The sequence below is a fragment of the Mesocricetus auratus genome, unplaced genomic scaffold, assembly GCF_017639785.1.
Source record: "Mesocricetus auratus isolate SY011 unplaced genomic scaffold, BCM_Maur_2.0 Super-Scaffold_100006, whole genome shotgun sequence".
In the NCBI taxonomy this organism is placed as follows: domain Eukaryota; kingdom Metazoa; phylum Chordata; class Mammalia; order Rodentia; family Cricetidae; genus Mesocricetus; species Mesocricetus auratus.
In genome coordinates this window covers 60,845,089-60,862,106 of record NW_024429190.1, presented here as the reverse complement: position 1 = coordinate 60,862,106, position 17,018 = coordinate 60,845,089, and the positions used below count along the sequence as shown (strand labels likewise).

At 32.4% G+C, this 17,018-nt stretch overlaps 1 protein-coding gene across 2 annotated transcripts in view; it reads left to right on the top strand.

Annotated features, from left to right (window-relative positions):
• The first annotated feature begins 2,416 nt into the window (after positions 1 to 2,416).
• Tecrl (trans-2,3-enoyl-CoA reductase like) overlaps positions 2,417 to 17,018 on the top strand; it is an 85,520-nt gene continuing 70,918 nt past the window's right edge. The window contains exons 1-2 of one of the 2 annotated variants that reach the window (XM_040747284.1): positions 2,417 to 2,719; positions 14,291 to 14,342. In XM_040747284.1, coding sequence (XP_040603218.1) covers positions 2,495 to 2,719; positions 14,291 to 14,342 — 277 coding nt within the window. In that variant the 5' untranslated portion in view covers positions 2,417 to 2,494. The remainder of the gene's footprint in view (positions 2,720 to 14,290; positions 14,343 to 17,018) is intronic. The other variant, XM_040747283.1, reaches the window with a different exon arrangement.

Sequence of the window (17,018 nt, the reverse complement as noted above, 5' to 3'; positions counted from 1 at the left end):
CATATAGGGCCTTTCAGTTCTGATATTCATGGTATACACTTTTATTCATATCATTTAAATATATTATCCAAAATATAATTTATAATTTGCCATTTATTCAATAATTGTTATTGGTTGCCTTCTCCAGGCTGGGAGAGATGACTCAGTTTTAAAAGCAAATATTGTTCTGCCAAAGACTAAACTTCTTTTTCCAATTCCCATCTCCTTTAATTCTGGCTCATGTGGTTGGGCTTTTCTTCTGGCTTCTGGTCATTCTGCTTATGTGCACAAACCAATCCACACACAAATAGCTCTAATCATTTTTATAAATTACATTATTTTACACAGGTCAATGATTTTAAGAAGTGAACTAAGGAAGTGCTGGAGAGATGGACTATTCATTAAGAGACTCTCTGCTTTTGCATAGGACCTCTGTTTGGTTCTAAGCATTCACAGCAACTGACTTACACTTGCCTATAACTATTTGCAGAAGCGGCAAACCCTCTGCACTGATGCACAAGCAGACAAGCAGGCATGCATGCATAAACATAAATGAAAAATAAATTAATAAAAATAAAGTTTTGTGTAAATATGAAGACAATTGACTTTTATTATTGCTAAAGTAGAAAAGAAAAGAAAGATAAGTCCAGAAAAAAATACGTTATCTTTGAAAACCCATTTACAGTTTATTATAACTGTGTTTCATTACAATGAAGATTACAGTTCTTCATTGACACTTTTTAGCAGTTTTCAGGATGATTATAAATTTTGTTAATTTTCTGGTGTCAGGTATGTAATGAGTCATGGTTAATTGAATTATCAATGTTATAAATCCAATAGGAAAAATGAGGCACTTTGCATTCAAGACTACTTCAGTTTTATGCAATAAAAAGATTAGCTGAAAATTTTATTTGTTTTTCAATTTCTCATATGTTAAATTTAAGCAATCATCACAGTTTACATATAATTTTAAAAGATTCATAATTCAAGCTATGACATTCTCTATCATGTTTCCTTCTTTGCTCTTTTTTGTTATTATTGGTATTATATTTCTGCGTGGGTTGTGATATCATATCATACATTTTGGAGTCATTTTTACACTCACTTTGAGAAGAGCATACTTAGCTTCTTCTAGTCTTTAAATTACAGTGTGTGGGGCTGGAGAGATGGCTCAGTGGTTAAGAGCACTTGTGCTCTTCAAGAGGACCTGATAATCTGAGTTCATTTCCCAGCAACCACACGGTGGATTACAACTATCGAAAATAGGATCTAATGCCATCTTCTAGAATGCAGACATACATGCAGAGTATTCACACACAAGATATAAATAAATAAATAAATTTAAAAACTAAATTATGGTGCTTGTGTATGTGTGAGTGTGCATATGGTGTTGGAATACACACGTAGGTCAGAGGGCAATTTGCAAACTGAGTTTTCTCTTTCCACCATGTGAATTCTGTGACTCCAATTCAGGTTCCCAAGCTTGGTTGTAGTTCCTTTACTCACAGAGTCATCTCTCTGGCTCAAATATACAATCAATATTTTTGGACAATTTATGCAGTTTCTTGTAATTTCAGTTCGTTTACAAACTACTAATTCTCACTGGTAATTGTATTAGTAATAGTAACTATATTGTGTCTAAGTCATCACTTTTCCAATTACAAGTTTGAGTGTTTGTTTTGGTCCAAATAATTCAGAGCAAACACAGAATTTATTTTCTTTTCATATCTGTCATATATAACAGTCTTTCCATTTATCACATTTTGTACAAACACAAACATATACACACAAACATATAAATATATGTATATTGTTATATTTGTATTTATATATGAGTATATTATGTATGTGTATAGATATAAAATTTTTATATTTACAAAATATTGTTCAAACGTCTCTCAGTTCATCTTTAATGTGGTCACATGATTAAAACACATGCTGCTTGCCAGTTTTGTCTCAATGAATGTTCAGTGTTTCCTGTTCTTGGCTTCTGTTCATAAGTCTGTCACAAAATGAAACTCACCCTACAACTGTCTTCATACATATGCAAAGACCTTAGCTCTAGTCAAAATTATAATTTTATATAATACTTTGAAATTTTTAATAAATCCTATAAGGTGTCGCCTTGTCAAACTATAATGTATATGAATGTGAACCAGTATGTAATAGGTTTGAAGATTACTGTATTCAGAACTGTAGATAATGAAAACACTCTGTTCTTTTTTTGCTGTGGAATTTCAGATAAGAGTCCTCATAAGGAGCAGAGATAAAAGGAGAAAGCAAGAAATAATTCAAATGCAGAAAGCAATGCACTTCTCTGCTGCAGTTCTCAATAGTGTTATATATAGAAATAAGATCAGTCATTGTTTTTGAGCTTGCTAAATAAAACTGGACTGCTGGAATGGCATGCCACTTGACCTCTCGGGGCCACCGCAGCAGTATTTAACTGCTGCAAAGGGAGCACTCTTGCAAGTGTCTCCTGTTTACATGCCAGATTCCCCTGCTAGTTCACACAATGTTCAAAAGGCACAAGTCCCAGGAACGCAAGAGGGAATTATTTCAGGGACTTCCACAGTCCACACTGAAGAATAGTATGAGAAATTTCCACTCTTTGTCACAACTTGTCCTCTCAGCAGGCCCGCTAAGAACAACTCGAGCAGTCAAACTTTCAAAAACAACTCACTTTGAGATTGAAATACTGGATGCTCATACAAGAAAACAGATATGTATTTTGGATAAGGTAAGCTTTATGTATCTTTTAAAATGTTTCGTATTAGGCACAAAATTACTGAATTCTTATTTACCTGACAGAACTTTGCTAAATGCGTTTCTAATTTTTAACTTATTTTTTGAGTGAACAAGGAGATGTCTTACCTACTGTTACAGCAGGAAACATTTGCTGCATTTTCATATGTATTTAAAAAATAAACCTTTTAATTAATATTTTACTTCGTTTCTTGTTGTGTTGCCTCATAATTCAGAAGTAAAACATTCAGAATGAAACACAGATTGTGTAAAAAGTATCCTCTTCTTGATTTTATAGCAATAAAATGTACATCATTTCACAGTGTTTATTTAAAAAAGGAAGTAAAAAAATCCCAAAAGTTAAAAAGTATTTATCATGTATCTAAACTATAGGCCTTTTATTATATTGTTTTGAGTTGTTTATGTTTCTAAAAATTTCACCTTTTTAAAGCATAGTCTTGAAGTTCTCAGGGAGTAGAGCTGATTTAACGAACCATCTTTCTGTATCTGCACACATAGATGTTTAAAAATGAATAATGAAACCTGAATGTGCTAGATTAGAAAATTGTGGTATGAACATTAGAGATGTCAGCACATGAATCACATGTCAATATTCTTCTTTTAACTTAAGTCAATAATTTTAATTTATTTTGTTCTATAGAAACCCAAATGTGTGTTGTTTGTCTAAACAAATATCCAAACAATTACTCCACTGAAACATGTTGTAAGTGCTAGATAAACACTGGTGCTCTTGATAGCTTTCTAAAACAACATATAGTTTCAAACTTAGTAACTGTAATATTATCGGTAACTTACTAGTTGAACAAAATGATTTACTTTTAGGTACAAAATAAATGTTAAGATGTTACATTTTAACTCAGGTCACAAGTAACACTGAGGAGATTCCAATAATCTATTTGTGTATAATTGCAAATAATATGCATGTATATTTCTGTAACTGATGAATATATTTTATAAAAATGAATATATTAATATATTTGTTTGCTTTTTGAAAAATGCTGTCAAGAATAGAAACCTGTTAAAACTTTGAGCCTTTCAGAGACAGCCGATGTTTGCAATATTTTACTATAAAAATGTCATGCATAAAAAGTGCAGAAGAGAGAACAGAGCAACGAACAAGAGGAAAGGGGATAAATTACGGATTTATACCTTAAAATAATAAGAAATTAAATACTCGCTAATTATTGCTTTCATGCATAATATTTTCTTTGAGGGAATGAGAATAGATTTCACTTGCATAATGTTAAATTTAAAAATAACCAGAATGCCACTTTCTTATCATTTTCACACTTCAACTGTAAAACTCCTGGAGTTGCCTCTGTAGTAGTAAGATTTAATAGAAACAACTGTACTAATAAGGGGTTGACTTTGCATTCCTCACTGTGCTGATTTTATTTTCTGCCCTCTACACCCATTGTCCACCGTTCTCTTCCTTCCCTATGGAAGATGCAGCCTAGATAACAGTGCCTGCTATGTCAGCCACCTACTACAAGCTGCCACACCCCCTCATGTTGCACAATTTTGACATACTAAATTAAATCGCTGGCTTTACATTGAGGAATTTCATTTTGTTTGTTATGTTTGGTTTGTTTTACTCAATAATTTGGTGAATATTCCTTAATGATGGAGGTGCACAAGAGAAAAGGAAGGGGATGGATGTGCATTTTTGATTCTTCTTTAAAAATTTCCAGTAGTTTGAAATTTTAATCATAATAAAGACTTATTTTTGTGTGTTAGTTTTGTTTACACTTATTGAATTTCTCCTGAAAATTATGGGGTAAATATGAAGTGTCCCATTTCTCTTACTACTTTCATCAAGTGTTCATAATGTCATGCTCAATGCTCCTCTTATTTGATACAAGATATTTCATCCGGGTCTTTATCTTCTTCACTTCTCAGAATTGGAACTTGCTGAATCACCAATGCCACAGTGGCAAAGACTACAGTATCCCAAACCCCACTGCTATAGTGTCACAGTGGATTTGCAGCATGTCCCGTTATTAATCACTTAGAAACTTCCTCAAGATGCTTGTGTTGAATTACAAAACCCACACATCCCTATAATATCTTTGGCTATTTCTTTTGATCTCTGATAATTCATCATCATCTGACTTATTAGGTATTTATGATAAAACCCATCATCTGTTTGTCTGTTTCTCATAATTGTCATCTCCATCATCTTCTATCTGTGTCTTTTATAGTATAACTGAAGCTGAAAATGTATGTGACTTTTTGAATAGTTCCTTAAACATAATATGGACTAAATTCTTTTTAATTATACTCATGATTTAGAAAGACAAAGTTTATGCATATAAATTCAAAAATAGGCTAATGGTTTCAATTTTATTGCTGTTTATGATTTGGCATTACTTTGGATACCTTTAGTTTAAAATTAGTATTTTCAAATACCACAAGAGGACTCTATGTTATCTCCCACTAATTAGCTTCCATAGAGATCACCAAGTTTGTAAATGGAAACTATCCTTCAAATAACTCTCCAGATACTCATGGAAGTCATGACTCATCTCCTAATCTTATGCTCCACACACAATCCATCTTCTTGACAATACCTTCAAGTATACCCAGGCACTGACAAATCCCTGCCACTTCTACTCTGAGCATGCTTACATATTCACCCTGGGTTGTCATTATCACCTACAGTGTTTTCCCTACATGGCAACCAGAGCCTAGCTGTTAAATTGTGTCAGATAATGCACTCCACCTGGCATCTAGGCCATGCCTTCCTTTGGTTTTTAAAGGTCGCATTTTCCAACAGGCTGTTACTGACTGTTGAATCTTCAATGCATGCCAACACAATTTTTTCTTTCCTGTTTTCTAAATCTGTTACTATACAACACTGCTTTTATTTTCTTGTGTTATTTGGTTTGACTGTGATATGTCAGATTCACAAACCCAGAGGTTTTATTGTTTTTTTTTTCAATTCAACATCTTCTGCATTTAAATCAACGTTTGGCACAATTTTAGTCAATATGTGTTTGGTAAATGACACCTGTTCAAAATGAAAGCCTGGATATTTCTATCCTATTCTGATGTTTAAAGTGATAGTTTAAAATCAGAGTGGCATAACCAAAAGATAAACACTTTCCATTGTCTAAATCAAGCTCTAAGTAAATGTAAATCTACTCCCACACAAAGACATTGCTTTCATCATTCCATTAAATGAAGGATTTTTTCTTATTTTTCCCATAAATGCTTTTACATATAATTTATATTTAAATTACACTATAATTAATCAATAGACAACTTTATTTTGATGGAGAAGGCTATATTAATTTTAATGAATGCCCCTACATATTTTTATTTAGCTAAGGAACTTTATGAATGACCAAAATAATAGAACAAATTGATAATGATACAATGAAATATTTTATAATAAACTGTTATTTCTAAGAGATTATTGGGATATCAAAATACAAAAGCTGACATGAAAATATATTTCAAGGAAATAGTGAATTATTAACATTTAGCTCCTACCATTGTCTCCTGTATTTACAAATATCAAAAGCTTATCTGATGGTAAGTCACATATTCAAGAGGAAAGCAAGACCCAAAAAACTGCAAGTGATAAATATTCCTGTATTATCCCATTCTATTTTATTTTATCTTTTTTCAAAAGAAAATGAGGTCCCAATCTCTTATTCTTTTGTTTATTTTTTGTCCCAACAGAACCTTTCTAAAGAGTTCATAGAAAGAAAGCTCTAAGCTCCCACCCCACAAGCACACACCACAACAATAGTTCATATATGAGCTACTGTTACAGAACAGCAGAGATAATCATTGAATTAGATCATCTTAAAAGTGTCTGTAAATCATACTAAGAAATTCTGAAAATTCTGAACTGTGGATAGCATCACCTCAAATACTTCATGCAAATTATAACCAGCATGTTGGTTTCTGAAGTTACTATGCTCTAAATTGGATATGACATTTCCCTACTTTGATACTGACTTTGTGTGTGTGTGTGTGTGTGTGTGTGTGTGTGTGTGTATGTGTGTACTTCACATTACTGCCACTAAAATATTGTTGTTTCTTTTCATCCATCTTTATCAGTATCCCCAGGCTCCTCCCTGTTTCTTCCACACTTCATCACTTCTACACTGAGAGAGTGTTTTTTAACATAATATTGTCCATCATTTCTTATTCCCATACAAAAAAATCACCATTTACCACTTATAGTATAAGAAACACTCAAATATGGGCTTCCCTTCCTATTTTTACATATGAGAAATAAGGAACCATCAATTAAAATGTAAACATGAATAAAGCACAGACCTTAAATCAGTTAACAATAAATTCAGGCTTAACATTCCTTCAAGTTTTTAACGGAAAATATATTCTTCTCTTACACAACACATTCCAACCATATTTTCCCTCCCTCCATGCCTCTCTCTCTGTTCTCCCCCACCTCCCCTTGCCCCCTTTCCACTCTCTCTTTCCATTTTCCTTCAGAAAACAGCAGGCCTCCAAGGAAAACAAACAAAGACAAAGGGACAAGATACAATAAGATAAGGCAAAAGTCCTAATACTGAGAGTGGACAAGGCAACTCAATGGTAGGAAAATGATTGAAAAGTATTTCCACCTTAAATTCCCCTTGTAATTTTATTGGAAAGATAATGCTAGTGTACATTCATGGGCACAATGGGCTGTTTTGATACGTATACAGACTGTGGAATTGTAGTGGATAATCGACTAATTAGTATATCTATTGCTACAAATGCTTATCATATTTTTATGTGGAGAAAATTTTAAAATCCTCTTTTAACTACTAGTTATTATTGAATATAGTCAGTTTTTTGTTTTTTGTTTTTGTTGTTTTTTCAAGACAGGGTTTCTCTGTATTGTTTTGGAGGCTGTCGGTCCAGCCTGGCCTCGAACTCACAGAGATCTGCCTGCCTCTGCCTCCCGAGTGCTGGGATTAAAGGCGTGCGCCACCACCGCCCGGCCCTATTGAATATAGTCAGTTTTATCTGTCAAAAAGTCTCCAGATTTTGTAATTCTGAACAACTATTTAAATTCAATTTTAAACCTATTGACCAATCCATTTCCTCCTTTATCCATCAACCCATTCCCTGCAGAGAACATCTTCGTAAGTTTATTTTATCTCAGCTATTATTTTGCATATTTAAAAATTCTAACTTAATCAGTATAGATCCACAGATTACAATTACAGACTGATAATTATACCAAACACATTAAAACTCCTTGGGTTATCACACTGAATGTAAGTATATGAAGTTAATTTTATAGTATTAGAAACACAGGAAATATTGAATTTTGAATTTATATATTATATTTTGCTTGAACTTGTGTAATGAAATCACAGAAGTTCCTCACAATTCTAAATTCTCCATAATTATAAAACTTTACCTTTAGCCATGATACTTGGACTTACTGAGTAACTTTGTAAGAATTAAACATTTTCTAGTTAAAATATTATCTAAAGGTGTACTCATTATGTTTGTTGAGTTGGCCATTGTTATGTATCTTCAAAATCTTTTACAGTTTGATAACCCTAAAAGCTGCCATTCCCTTTATATCTTCTCCTTCCCTCGGTTCCTTTTTCCCTTCTTACCTGTTAGTGTACACTTTCTTCAACTGGTATTCATCTATTTTAATGGGTTCTGTATTGTGTACTTAATCACCCATAGATTAAGAATTAAAAAATGAACCTCTGTAGAGTACATTTATTGTATATATGCAGAATCTTTATTCTTATTATTAGTTTCTAAAAGCTAAACCATACCAATTATTTACATACCATTTGTCGTGCATTAGATATTTAAAGCGACTGAATGATGGATCATAGGAAATGAGAGGAATTGTGTGGGATCTTTGCGAACATCATACCCATTTGATATAAAGCCTGAACATCAATGCATATGGATATGTGAGGGAATTCCTGAAGCCAAGTTAAGGAGAGGCTTCATACACAGTATCTTCTAGAAGTGAGCCAGTCTCTCAGACTTTAGCTTGAAAATCCCACCAAATCAAAGACATTTAATACTCTTCACATATTCCCATTATTATAAATGATGATAATATACAAATAGGTTGACACAAGTAAACATAACAGAAGTTTTATTTTAAGAATTATGGAAAAGGAACTGGGTGATTTCAGCTAGAGTGCTTTTTTTCTTTTCGGGTTGGGTGGGGCTGAGGATAAAACCCAGGACCTATAGTTTGATAGGCAAATGTTCTACCACTGAGATAATTCGCCAAACCCTCAACCCTTAGAGTGTCCATTTTACAGAAGAAATTCAGAATAGGTATAGAAATCTCTTCCACTTAATATATCCAAGTCTGCAGCAAATGGAAGGATTATTGGGAAGAATATCTGAAAATAGTAGTAATTTCTAAAGCAACAGCTATATCTTCTAGTGCCCTACATCGTTGCACTTTTAGGCATTGACAGAAGCCATAATGCCACAGAAAAGCAAAGTAGGTGTTCTTTCCCACTGAAGATTTCCACTTGCAAACCTCTCAGGCTCCAGACCGCAAGGATATCATGTTGCATTGGTGGATTTTCAAAATGAAGGTCATTAAATAATCCCTGTTGATCTTCTTGGATTTAAGGAGGTTATCTGATCCCATCTGTCTATTGTAGCATTATGCCTATGAATGTTACATGCTGTCTTCTCGAGAGATTCATTTTGAACAGCTTGTGCATCTGGTATTTTTCTTTTAAGCAAATTTAAAATCATTTCTTGTTTGAAGGTTTCTAACATTGTGATTGTCAATTATTTTATTTTGAAACTCATATTCTAACCTAATTAGTAATTTCTTCTAGCAAAGTATTTGATAAAGTGCTGTCTTAATAAGTTCTCTATTTGTCTACACAAGTCTGTCCATTACTGAAAACAGACTTATTATCTCCTGGTCATTTATATGTCATCATCACCAAATGAAAACTAGTTGCAATCTGAACTTAATTTAATCAGAGTTTGAACTCAAGTCAATAACAATGTGATATTAATTCTACTCTGAACATTAGAAAACTTTAAAACTCAAAAATTATTTTAATTTCTTTAATATTATTCTATTCTGTTTTTTGTTTTAATCTGTACTTCTAGTGAAATTTTCACATAATCTACTGGTACTATTATGGTATTTTTATAATCATATTTATTCAAATGTATGTAATTTCAAATTTCTAGAATATATTTTTTTTTGTTTTTTTGTTTTTTGTTTTTCGAGACAGGGTTTCTCTGTATTGTCTTGGAAGCTGTCCTGGAACTCGCTTTGTAGACCAGGCTGGCCTTGAACTCACAGAGATCCACCTGCCTCTGCCTCCCGAGTGCTGGGATTAAAAGCATGTGCCACCAACACCCGGCTAGAATATATTTTTTAAAAGAAATTTACATACAGTGTTAGTGTTCAACTTTTTTAACTGTATGGCGTATTTAGTAACCATAGAAGGATTATTATAACATATAAATGGTTTATGATGGAAGAAACACATACTTGCATGTGAATATATATGTAAGCATATATATATGTATATATATGTGTTAGAGAATTTCTTCTTAACAGCTAATTTTTACATTGTTTATAAAGAAATATATTTAATCAACTATAAATTTCCTGCAACCTCACACTTGAGGTTTACATTATGCCGAGGATAAAAAATTTCTATGCCTCCTAAGCAAGCCTATGAGCTGATCTACATCCCTAGCCATAGAGAAATGGTTATGTTCTAACAAGGTAAGAATTTAGATGAGAGCAGGGCATTGGTGATGCATGCCTTTAATCCCAGCACTCGGGAGGAAGAGGGAGGAGGATCTCTGTGAGACTGAGGCCAGCCTGGTCTACAGAGTAATTTCCAGGACAACCCCCGAAGCAGTAAAGAGAACACCTGTTTCAAAAAGCCAAAAAAAAAAGGAATTTAGATGATTGAATTCAGTATCTAGACTGCTAACCATTACACTATGGATTGATTCACTATTTCTTGGATAGATAAAATTTAATTAATTTAAAATCTTATATAAAATAGTGTTTTTAATATACACACAATTTTTGTCAGTATTATTCAAACTGAAAATCCTTCTTTCTTTATAAAATACTGATGAAGTCCTATAGTTATGAAACTTAGTTTACAAATATTTTATCTATTTTTAACGATCTTAAATATTGTTTAGTAGTAAAATATTACTTGCTTACTGAAGTAATTCTTGTATAGTCTAAAGCACATTTTCAACTGAGTACATTTTTTCTAAACTATAAACTTGTAATAGAAAGTTACAGATGTAGCTGTTCCACTTTTCTGAGTTAATTCTGGGTTTTCTACTCTTGACCTGTGCTCTGTTTTCTGTTCTGAAACCAGCAAGACACAGTTCTCATCAGTCAACAATCTCTGTATTGAGTGTTTGTATATGTGGGTTTCCAGATTCATGGGAGTGCTTTCACACTTTGCTATTTCATCATTTATGCTTAACTTATCTTTATTATGTTTCCTTCCATATTTATGGGAACCATTTCTCAAATGTTTGCTGGTGATTTCTGGTTCAAAACTGAAATTTTCTTTTATTTTTAAATTAATCATATATTTTTTAATTTTCAAATTGCATTCTAACATAGTTCTCTTTCCCACCTTTCCTCCGGCTTCCCCTCACCACGCCCAGCTCACCATACATCTATTCCTCCCACCGGGTAAGGGGGTGGATAAACCCTGTCCCATTAAGTTGGGGCAGGACCAAGCCCTTTCCTGCTGCATTAAGACTGAGTAGGTTGAAATAGCTGTGTTTTTTTTCTAACCATTTGATTTTAGTTTTCAAAAAGCCACTGTTGACAGTACTTCAGAGATACATGTTCAGTTTAAAAAAGCCCCAGATCAACGACAAAAGTATATTTTTACAAATAGTGATAGTATGAACAGTTTTCTAGAAACAGTCCACAGATGGTAAATGCAGTCACACAATTTTGATTTCTTGCATATGAAAACTTTGTTTTTATCAACTTAAATGTTGGCAAACCAAAACTGTGACAAGCTTCAGTTACAATCTGCTAAATTGTAGATGCTCATTTTTGGTTCAGTTAGAAAAACATTTACATTCCTTATGAATGATTTTGATTGCTTTCTTATAAGGAATATTAATGAAGAGAATTTTAGAGTTTCCAATGAGGTATTTTTTCTTTGTATATTTGAATGACCAATTACAATGACAAAGTTAGTGTGATATTCAGTCAACCTTCAGAAAATTCTGAAAAGCTATCTGAAAGTTAAAAGTTATTAGCAAGCCTTCAAGGAGTGTAATGTTGTATTTATTTAACAGTCAAAAGTCTTCCATGCTGTTTTTGGATTGTGTAATCCATTTCCCCTATCTTCTCTTCAAGGCCTGAAATTATCTTCCCAATTATTATTATCATTAGTATAATATTTATTTACTAAATAAATACTAAATTATTATTATTATTATTATCATCATTATCATTCAATCTGTTGGAAATAATTCCACTGAGATTTTTGTTTTAATTTTGAGGTTTTTTATTTCAACTAGTCTTCAGTGTTTCAATTCTTATGAAATCATATTTTCATATCCATACCTTGAATTGTTTCCCTTATTTCAGTCAACTCTTTTACAGTCTTCTTTGAAGTATTTATTTATACACAAACTCTTTAAAGTCCATGGACCTTATGCAAAGTTTCTATTTTCAAGTTCTTACCTTATGCAACAGTTAAATTTGATTTCCAAAGAATATGAAAATAAACGACCAAGGTTCTGGAGAAATCATATTTTCTTGCTTATTCATTTTTATGTTTTTGTACTTTTATCTTTGTATTTCGAGTTAAAACTTGTATGCTATCTCTTGGTGTTATATTGGTGTTCAGTTCCTTGGTTACTAATACTCAGTCTGAAAGGTTGTATATTTTTAGAATGGTGCTCAGTTTTCTTGTGGTCACTCTTGAATTTTAGTGTTCAGGTTTCCAACTGGTCACAGATTTGAAGTGCTGGTTGGAATTTGGAATTCGTATTCCAAGCGTTTCCAGATCAGTTAAGCGTGTAGTGCTCATTTAATCTATTCATTAGTGAAATGGGACTGATTCTTGGGGTTTCTTAAGCACTGTTAGCGATCCAGTTTTGTGCCGCATGGTGAGGTATGAACAAGGCTTATTATAGATGGCAGTGAATCTCAAGGGAATAGGGCGATCTTGGAGAATGAATTGAAGTGGGCGCCAGAAACATGATTATTGTTCCCTGGGACCAGAACAGAGGAAGAAGGGAAGGAGGGCATAGGGAGCTTGAACTGGTCTCCAACAATGTAACTGGCAGGACCCTAGTAGTAGGTGGTAGTCACAAAGGAATGGATAGAATGGCTGAGGAAACTAGCAGATGACGAACTGAGGGAACTCTGTTCCAGGAGTGGCAGATGAGTACCTTGGGGATGGGAATAAGTTTGGAGGATGAAGCAAGGAATTGAGAGTGGGGAGTATAAGAATAATGGGGGAGATGAGAATGGAGTAGTGGAAAGAGAGTACAAGTAGCCTACTTGGGTCGTCAGTAAGGGTGGTTACCTGTCTCTAATGAAGACTCTTAACATTACTAAAATATTGACCATAGTTTCATTAAGTAGGGAAGATAAGATAAAGTAGGTATATCTGTTTATCTGTAGCTTAAATATAGTACAGTGCAAACCACTGGAGAATTATTTTGTGCATGACTTCTCATGCATATTTTATTTAACTGTTTAAAATATCCATATTTAGAAATTAAAGAAACAAAATAAACATGTTTAATTATAATATTATATATTTCACCAATCTTCTATGTATACTACAGAACTAAACATGTTGTAATAAATGATCATTACCAAGCGTTTTGAAGGACTATTCACAAGTAAGTGTAAAATGAGTGGTGAAAAGGATTTTGAGCTCAGAAGTTGGATATGAACAGAAAGTCCAGAAGTACTCTGATGACTGATGATGTGTTAGGATGAAACTGGTAGCTTCAATACATAATAAAATAAATAAATGTAAACAAATTGCATTCATTTTTTAAAGTGAATTATTTTCAGTAATTAGAGCTAAAATGTGGTCAACACATTATCTAATACACCTTGAATATGTTTTAGTGCACTTTTAGTGTATTCAGTTGAGAGTTTGAAAGAAAAATTTTAGCATAAAGTCATTAATGAGACTGTGTGACTTGTCTCATGAAAGTCCAAGGTATTATAAATTTTCTATTTTACCTTCTTCAGAACCGGACTCTCAATAAGTCCTTTTACTTTTGAGAATGGTCATGTTTTTACTTAATATTCTCTTGAGAGTTGAAGGTTAAAACTAAATATTTTGAATAGATGAAATTTTTAAGAATGTACTTTGCATATACTCATTGGAATTAAACTGCTATTGTTTTATATAAATAGATATTTTTAATTACATTACTATTATTATAGTTGTTTAAAGTAGAATTTAAAAGTTATTCAAAACACAAATTTATAGCTATTTTACCAATGTTAACATGTTTTCTTAAATACTTGTGTAGCAGAAATTATTATTTTTCTTATAAATGTATTTTCCTCTTTCAGGTAACTCAAACATCAACTATTCATGATGTCAAACAAAAGTTTCACAAAGCATGTGAGTTTTATTTATCTATTAAAATTTACATGAATTTATTTTTAAATTGGCTCAAATTTGTCTTGAACAACAAGTGTTTTCTATAGAACAAACACATGGAAGGTATGTTTTGAAACAGATCTCATCAATTATTTTGTACTTAGTAATTCTTGAATGTAATCCTTGCTTTAATGTTCAGCACTTATCATCAGTACTGGGAGTGGATGAATCTTAATGCCTTATATTCAGCAGCTAAATACTTAGCCACTGAGTTTTATCCCAAGAACAATCCAACTTGAAGTTTAATATATGCCATTATGTTTCCATCCTTGTATTCATGTTTAAGATGCATCCTAATCAGTTTTTTCAGGAGAACTAAGTGTTTTGAGAAAATATTTGAATTAATAAATTAGTATGTTGAGCTATTGGAAAAAACTTGAAGGTAAAAGCCAAAACAATATTTACATTATTTCTTTTTATATAAATAGGAAATATTTATTAATATATAGACTTATATATAATTATTCCACAATATGCCTAGTTCAGTGACAATGTAGGCAGTAACATCATTCATAGAAAATGACCTATATAGATCATTCAAAATACATTTTAAGCAACAAAAAATCTAACAAGAATTTCCAATTAGTTTAGCTAAAATTTGCAAACATTTCATAGGAATTTCCATATAACATGTTATTGAGAAATATATACAATAAAGAATATAATTACTGGAAAACCGATTGCCATTTAAGTTGCATTGGGGAGGCAATTCTGATACTTTGCCTCATATACATGTGTGTATGGTTTGGATATGTTAAAAGGAGTAAACAGGGCATTACACCAAGATCAAAGAATAAAGAAGGCATAGCTTTCCTATATTCATTTATTCTGGCACTATCCTAGGAGTGAAATTCTCTGTCATCGTGTGCCATTGCTTTATAAAATATGGAATTTCTTAAGCATTAACTTTTTAAACCACACAATTCTTTTTCAAACATCAGGTGTGATAGTATATGCCTTTAAAACCAGCCTGCAAGGTTATGCGATGTGTGACTGTTAAGTTCCAAGACTGAACTAAATAGTGAGAAGATAGAGAAAAATTAATTTTTATCTAATTACGCAATCTCTGTAAGTAATTACTCTGGTTATTCACACAGTTTTCCCTATATATTTCTAATCTATGTACATTTAGAGGTAGTACGATCTTTGCAGAAGGCACATATTACATTCAATCAGTAATAGGAATGCTAAACTTTGTCAGAAGTTCAGACTGAGGGAAGTATAGTAATAAAGGCAGAAGACATTTGAAAGTGGCTTAAAAATTAAGAATAGTTTGTACAAAATTTGAGAAATACCCAACAGGCAAAAGTGTTATCAGATTTAATAGCTATAGTAAGACTAGAGATTTATTAACCACTGTGAATTAATTCTTCAGTCATAGTTCTAATATTTAGCAGGCTTATAAAACAATAAAAACACTTTCTTTAAGCAGTGCTTCTTTCATTTAAAGATAGAAATTATTTTCTGGGATTTAATATGTTGTGCTATATTATAAAATTTTGATTGTTTTCAGTTTTTAAAAATTGTTTTATATTAGAAAATATTAAGGGATCATTTCAATTCCAAGTTTTATATGCTTATAAAAATTGAAATACATTACAATGTTACTAACATGGGACATATGTGATGATTTAGGAAATGTTAAGAAAATAAAGTCACATATTGATAGGTTTATGATTTTACAATCATAATATATTTTAAAAGAGATAATATACATGCTATCCTATTTGAATATATAATAGAAAATACTTATATGCATGCAAATCCACAAGCTTCAGGGCTTGCAGACTTTATTTTGTGACACTAAATTAACTTCTCATCATGTCTTCAGGGCTTGGAGTTTAAAATTCAAATTATTAATGTAATAAGTAATTAAATGAATAAGTAAACTAGTCCTCATAGGAGACTGTGTTTCTTACAGAAAAAATATTTAATTTAATACATTAACATGTTTACTGTATAACAGCATTTCATTATGATATCTCCATATTCTCATACAATGTATTTTAGCAATAATCATTTTTCTATTAGCATTTATTTCACTCCTTCTTCTCTCATCTCTAACAGTGTCTTGTTGTGGGATATTTGTTTACACTGTGTGAAAATATGTCACAGTGATGGGTTTAATAAAAAGCTGAACATGCAATAGCTAAACAGGAGAGATTATGGGAGACTTTGGTGTAGAGAGAACTCAGAAGTAAGAATGGAGATACAAGAGAGACACAGAGACAGTTGAGCATATAGATTGTAAGAGAGATAAATAGCCATGTGGCATAATATGTATTAGTGGAAACAGGTTAAGTCATAAGGGGTAGTTTGGAGCAAGACTAAGCTAAAGGCTAGAATTACTTAACTTATATTGAGTATCCATGTCATTATTCGGGAGCTAACAGTCCCAAAGAAAGTCCAATTACAGTCCCTCTTTTAGTTTCTTCCCTCTCTCTCTCTTTCTGTCACACACAGAGACACACACAAACTCTCTGTCTCTCTCTCTCTCTCTCTCTCTCTCTCTCTCACACACAGAGAGACGCACACACACACACACACACACACACACACACCTTATGAGACACAGGAGCACATATCAGAGGGCACACTTGACATTTGTATATGTGGGATTGGTTTATTTCATGAATA